The sequence below is a fragment of the Stegastes partitus genome, unplaced genomic scaffold, assembly GCF_000690725.1.
Source record: "Stegastes partitus isolate 25-593 unplaced genomic scaffold, Stegastes_partitus-1.0.2 Scaffold1469, whole genome shotgun sequence".
In the NCBI taxonomy this organism is placed as follows: domain Eukaryota; kingdom Metazoa; phylum Chordata; class Actinopteri; family Pomacentridae; genus Stegastes; species Stegastes partitus.
In genome coordinates this window covers 103,405-110,672 of record NW_007579200.1, presented here as the reverse complement: position 1 = coordinate 110,672, position 7,268 = coordinate 103,405, and the positions used below count along the sequence as shown (strand labels likewise).

Genomic DNA, 7,268 nt, shown 5'->3' with positions numbered 1-7,268 from the left:
AAGAAACAGCTCAGGTGCAGGGATGTAGTTCTTTCTTCTTAATGCTGTGCAGAGCTTTTCACTTGTCAAGTGTGTACGTTGGATTTATTTAAACAACTCTAACGCATATGAAGTGTGTGTTATGTATGAAGATGGCATCTGACTGGGACTCTGCATCGGCAAATATTAAATGATTGGATCAGGAGCAAGATAAACCAGTTAGGGACATCTCTGTTCCTGTAATCCCAGCTGCTTCATGTGCGTAAACCTTCTTCTGACGCCATGAAACACTTTCACGCTGATCACACGAGCAACTTCGGCCTCGTTCTACATCTGAGAACAGAAGAGCGCGATTGGACTCCGGCGAGCTTCCGAGAAATAAAATGTTCCAGAACAAACACACACAGAGGGATGGTAGTCATGACGCCTACCTCCTCCCTCTTCATGGATCCCCCCCCCTCTCCTCCTGCTCTCCGTCACCATGGCTACAATGATGCAGGTTACCGTGGCAGCCAAGTCAACCACACAAAGGCGCACGTGCACGTGCTCGGGCCGCAGACGTGCGCAGGTGGTGACGCCGGAGAGTTGAGCGTGGAGTTGTTGAAGCTATTTCTGGAGGGAGACGGGGACGGCGTGGCTCTCTGGCACTCTGGTTTCTCTTCATTTTCACCAACAGATGATGGACGAGCAGCAGCTGGCGGATCCTCTCTGCCCTCCAGATGCCCTCTCCTGCGCTCCCTCGCCTCTATTTTCATCCACAGTGTCTGATTTTAAAATAAACATGGAGGGAAGTGATTAGTGGCACATCTGAATGGTCAGCCTCTTATCTGCTGCTGCCAGTCCGCCGGTGGACGTGGTCTTCATCCTCCCCTGAGCTCCTGTTGGATTCAGTTCAGCCCGACGCTCTGCTGCCACCTAGTGTTCAGGATCTCAACTCCTACAGGTTCATTTATATATAAAGTTATTCATCTCAAGTCATCACATTTTTAGAAGAATTTCTGCTCAGCCAGCTCTGATTTGTCTGGAGTTTTTAAACCATAAAATATGGACATTTCTAAATATGAACCTTTAGCTGCATATAGAAGTCATTTATGAGATATTAAAGTTTTAGTTTTGTATTATTGTGACATGTGGCTGCATGTGGTTCGGAAAACATCACTACTTGGCTTCTGCATCATCAGTGTTTTTGTGTTAATGTGATTTTTTTTCTTATTTCAACTCACCTGCTATCAGAGATGATTTAATTTTTTAATATTGCTGATTCTGAATGAGCGACATGATGAGAAACAGCAGTGAAAGTGTCAGGATTTTGTCTTTAATAGTTCCTGAGACATTGACTATGTGTAGGGGGACAGATGTATGTAATAGAACAGGCTAAACATTTCACATATATCCTAATAAATATCTATATTTCATGTAAATTAAAATTTCAGGTAAACCAAAGATAGAAACTGTTGTAAAAATTAATGATATGTAATATCATCAGGTCTTAACGACAATATTTAACATGCTGTGTTGCTGCATCTCGTTTTAACTTCATCTTAACTCTTGTGTAAATCAAGTTATTAATATTATATTACAAACCACCTGGCATGGTCGTAACCACGTCTTTCTTGGTGTTTTTTGCTAAATATTTGATCTTAAAATTATGCTTTGAGGATGATTCAGACTGAATCTCACCTCCAAAATACACGTAAAGGCCTCGTTTGGTTGTTGTTTATTTCTTTTTTTAGTTTTATTGTGAAAGTCTTTACAGCACTTTGCTTTTAAATTTGCTGTTATATCATAAATAATAGAGACGGCCTGACAAAATTTAAATCACGTCTTTCTTTATGTTTTTAAATCTTCTCAACAACATGCAAAGGTTTTGATTTTATTGTGAAAATATCTTCAGAGTATTTGTCCAAATATCAGTGAATTATTTTGCGTTTTCTGTCAAAATCAGTTTGTAAACTTTGATTTAAAGCAAAAAAAAAAAAATCCACATAAAAAGTGTTTGTTATTACAAACAGCCTGACAGGATTAAAATCACATCTGTCTTGGTGTTTTTTGCTAAAGATTTTTTAAATAATCGATTCACACGTTAAAATTCAGCTCATACAAACAACCACGCCTCCAGAATACATGACTGTGCAAACATCTTCAGGTTTTTATTAATGAGCTGCAGATTATTTGTCCAAGTATTTGTGAATTTGTCCATAAAACACAGAAAAAAGACCGAAACAAACCTGCAGTAACACAAATGTTTGATGTGTGTCAAACTATACAAAAGTTATTCAGCTTTCTTATTTGTGTTACTGCAGATTTTATGTTCTTGCTCAGCTGCGTTGTCATTCAGGCTTCAGTGTACTTTAAGTTTAAATAAAGTCTGAATGACATGTTTGTGGTGAAGCTCCGTCTCCTGCTCATGTCTCAGTGTGCACATCCACACTACAGCACGCTGCCTTCAGCCCTTTTGGGATTTACTCCGACTTCTTAGTAGTAATCTCATTTCTTCTAATCCTCCAACATGCTGTCAAAACGCCCCACATTGTCCCATTTGGACCAGCGACCATTCATGTTGTTGGACTACTGCTGTCGTTGCTGTGGATTCACGCTGATAAAACGCCACCATGGACCCTTTTCCCTCAAGACGACGCCCAGCGACACCTGCGTAAGGCTGTAGGACACTAGACTGATGGACTGGTGTAGGAGATGTGTTCATCAGGAGATCGTCTGAATGTGTTTGTCGTCATAATTTAGGTTTTATTGANCATGTTATTACTAATTTGAGCAAACTGGAGAAATCTGTACGATGATAGTAAATTATTTTTAAAAACACAGTTAAAAATGCTCTTTTTTTTTTACAGTGTGAACCAGATCTGAACACACTTGAGCTCCTTTTTGCTTCAGGCTGCAGCTCTGATTTCAATTAGAAACCTATTAGCTGTTCCTGCTTAATGAATAAGAAATGAAACGGGCCCGAGGCGGGCGGACGAACACGCACACAATAAAATCACTTATACGCCGTCATCAGCTCCTTCTCTCGGCCGTCGGTGACCCCTTTGACCTTAAGCTTCATTTAACCCTTTCTGGACCCACAGAAACACTCCTAATGATAAAACTCAATAACCGATTCCAGTCGCTGCAGCTGTGGACACCTCTGGATCCTTTAGAACTTTCACCGTACCTGCAGCTCGTCGGCACCGTATTTACATTCCAGGCAGCATCCAGACGAAAGCATCCAGTGAAGGAGGACAGAGGAGCAGAAACAAAGCCTCGCATTGTTGCATTTCTCCTTTACAAGCCCACATGGGATTATTACGGGATGCTTTTTTTTTTTTGCGTTATTGTAAGCAGCTGTGGACGAATAATTAAAGGGAGGGTTTAATTGAGAGAGGAGGGAGATTTAGGGAAGGAGAATTAGACGTTTCAGTGGATCGGGGTGTGATGGACTCGTTTCACGCTCAGCGGTTGGAGAACTGGCTGCAGGAGGAGGAGGTTTCCTCCTTCCTCCTCTCTCCTACAACGCTCTCCTCGTCCTCTCTGCTCGTTGCAGCAGTTTATCTTGAATGATGCGTGACGTCAGACGCTGTAGCGCTCATTACAGCCTCTCTGCTGCGACGGCGTGTTGACATGTGGGTCAACGAGGCTCTCCGGAGGATCTCTGCTGTCTGTCGGCGTTTGGAAATCACTTCCACAGAATGTAGACCCAGTGGCACAGAGACGGAGTGTCCACGCAAACCGAGTCCACGTTTAATAGCCAGACCGGGTTTGTGCTGCAGTTATCCACGGTTTAAGACTCTCCAGAGTAGAAAAGAACATTTCTACATATTCACACTGCAAATATTCACAACGAGAGACATCTGCACCTGAATTATGGCGAGTTTTCATTCAGATACTTACAGTTTAATCCTGATTACTTAGAGTTTAAGACACCTTTAACTCTCCTCAGTTCAAAACATCTACATTTAAATGGCTTCAATTAGGTCTGAACTGGTCGTCTGCAGTTTTTAATGATGATAAATTACAACTTGATGTGGCTGTTGTTTACAGTTTTTTTTTAATAGTTAGCATGTCAGTTATTACTTTAATTCTGTGATTTCACTTGTTATTACCTGTAATTTATTAAAACCGGACAGAATCAGTAAAATAACAGAATTTAATAACAACTTTTCAATCCTTAATATGTTTTCTTTCTTTAAAATGGAAAATATCTGTAAATACATTTTAAAAAATAAAAATAAAAAAACATTTCAGTAAATAAAATCTAGAATTTTGACTGACAATAAATTACAATTTATAAAAATGCACATATTTGATGTGGTTGTTAGCTACAGTTTGGGCCTTTTTTAAATAGTTAACATATAAATTATTACTTTAATTCTGTGATTTTAATCATTATTGTCTGTAATTTATTCAAAGTGGGAAAAATCTGTAAAATAACAGAAATAGTTTGCAAAATTTTCAACCTTTAATATTTTTTTTTCTTTAAAAAAACAGCAAATATCTTGGATAAAATATTGTTGTTATACATACAGTAAATAATGTTAATTCTAGAAATCCAGATGTTTGATTGTGGTAATTATCTACATGTTTGACCTGTTGAGCTTAAATGAAGTCTGAACCGGTCCTCCTGAGTTCTGACTGATGTTCGTAGTCGGTGGAAGACGTTCAGCTTTCTCTGCAAACACACGTTGGTTCTGCAGCTGGCATCCGTTTTACTGCCACGTGTTATTAGTGTCACTGGGATGTTTTCAGAGTTTCTATTCCAGATACGTTTAACATCATTCTGACCAGACAAAACCACAGGCAGAGATATTTGCGGTCCAGTTTATTCAGAAGAATCTCAGTAGAACTTGTCTGGATGGTTGTGATGCTGCTGCTAATGTGAGGTTCTTATTGGACGTCGGTCCATCAGACTGGAAGAACTCATCAGTCTGAGGAGAACCAGAGCTTTGGTTATAAAATCTTGTTCTGTGAATGTAGTTCGGCTTCGTGCAGCTCTGACACGGAGATAAAACAGCAGATGTGACGAGGCAGAACTCCGCTCTGAGATCTCTGCCTCGCTCTGGGAATTAAACATATCGGGAACTAAGATCAGGACTGGAACCAGGATTCTGTGTCTGCAGCTTCAGGGCCACACTTCTGGGACCCTTATTTCACTCATAGACTTATGGTTTTATAGGTTTGTTCCACCCAATGGCTGCTTTCTGTCAAACTAATTGTGGTTTTAAAGGTTTATTCCATCCATATATTACTTTCTGTCCTGCATTCTGACCTCGTTGTCGAGTTGCATGTTGGTGTAATTAATTAATTAGCATAATTAGACCATTATTAGGTGAGATAAAAACGTAAATATATGCTGATGTATTACAAATTAACATCCACCTGTTTGTGTTTGATTTAAGCAGAGCTGGACTTCATCTCTTATTGTGTTTATCATTATCCTCACTGTTTCTTTATTATTATATTTTATATGATAAAATAATTCTAAGTATTTATCATTTATTTTCCTTATTTTTATTTCATTAAGTTTAATAAAACGCTGCGTCATCAGTCATCCACGTCAGCAGGTGGCGGAAAAACGAGGGTTTTAGAAAGAAATGTGAAAATGCAGGAGCACAGTTCAGAATGAAGTTCAAGGTGTTTGTAGTTAATTCTGTCAGAAGTGGATTGCAGATATCTTTAAATGTAGTTTTGATTGGTTGGAATAAAGCTAAAGTCACAGCGTAACTGGTCAGAATGATAAATGTCTGTCAGCTACTGAACAGTTTGCCGCCGGTGGTTCTGGTCTCGGTGCAGCTCCGGTCGTCTGACGTCTCTGGAAGCAGCAGCAGCTCTTTGGTGAACCGACCCGATCGTCTGAATGTTCTGCTGCCGTGTCAGCGGCTTTTGTTTGCCTTTTGAGCCTCAGTTTGAGTTTTAGTGTGAGTTTAATAATTCATCAGAGCCTTGAAATGCATCTGAAACGCCTTTTCTTGGTGCTTTGCTGCTAAATTGCAGCTCAGACAGGATTTATGGTCACCTTGGTGATAAGAGGAGCTTTTATGTTTCTGTTATTGACTGATTTATTTCACCGGGCTGATATCGAGGATTTTACGAAGGTCGTCGTATTAATACTTTTTGTTTCTCACACAAAACCTGCTAAAAGGAAAAGTTCTGATAAATGTTCTTGAATCAACCAGCAGCGCCTCTGGAGCTCCTTCATGATCACGTTATATCTCATTTGTTCAACTGTACAGGAGCAAAAACAGCAATTAACAGAATCAGTCACCTGGAATAACGTCAGAGCCGCAACAGTTTACTGATCAGCCGCCAACTGTTTAATTAAATATCGTCAGTTTTAATGATTATTTAATCAGTTTGAGTCATTTTTCAAGAGAAAAACGTCTAAATTCTCTGATTGCAGCTTCTTAAATGAGAATTTTTTCCTCCTTCAGCTCTGTTGTTGCTCCATGAAGCACAGCTTAAGTCCAAAGTTGGCTAAAGAGCTGCAACAATTAATTGGTTAGTTTGCAGCAACTGTTAATCGAATAATCGTTTTTTAAAGAAAAACTGTCTAATTTGTCCGTTTGCAGCTTCTTAAATGTGAATATTTCCAGTTTTCTTGCCTCCTCTGTGACAGTAATCTGGATCTCTTTGGGTTGTGGACTAAACAAGACATTTCTGGAGCGCTGGACTCGGTGGACGATGAGCTCTCTGATGGCTCTTCTGATTCATGTTGTTGTAGTTTAATGTAAAGTTGCAGTCGAGCAAATTTAAAGTCTTTAACGAACAGAAAAGCTCCAGCAGTGTGGTTTATTCCATCATAGAAGAAGCGTGAGGCTGCAGCCGACAGGTGATAACACAGCAGCAACATATCAACAGTTTTAATTTGCTTTGTCGGGAAGAATAGAAAAACAAATCACGTTGAGTTTATTCTGGAAATGTCTGAGAACGGGAACATTCAAGATGGAGGCAGGACGCTTCATACAAGATAAGTTGTCATTAAGCACCACAGAAGTCTTTGTCGTGGTGTCTGTTGTTAGCTAAACCCTCACAATGCTCCTACCTGTCGTCAGATTGGTCTGTACAGTGTTAAACAGTAAGAAGCTCCACCTGGTGGAACAACCAGGTACTACAGCTAACCGACAACACGTTTTTTTGACATGCATGTAGAAAATCTTTTTTCTTATTGTAAAGTGTTTTGGGAGCTCGTGGGGTCACGTTACACCCCTATTACCCTCCAACACCATGCTCTAGACAACAACAAGGTTCCCGACCGCACACAGAACACTAAGAAACAGCTCAGGTGCAGGGATGTAGTT

General features: G+C 39.9%; 1 protein-coding gene across 1 annotated transcript in view; it reads left to right on the top strand.

Moving 5' to 3' along the window:
* The first annotated feature begins 2,536 nt into the window (after positions 1-2,536).
* Positions 2,537-7,268, top strand: part of tmem244 (transmembrane protein 244) — a 15,420-nt gene continuing 10,688 nt past the window's right edge. The window contains exon 1 of the mRNA XM_008299825.1: positions 2,537-2,632. Within this exon, the coding sequence (XP_008298047.1) occupies positions 2,537-2,632 (96 nt within the window). The remainder of the gene's footprint in view (positions 2,633-7,268) is intronic.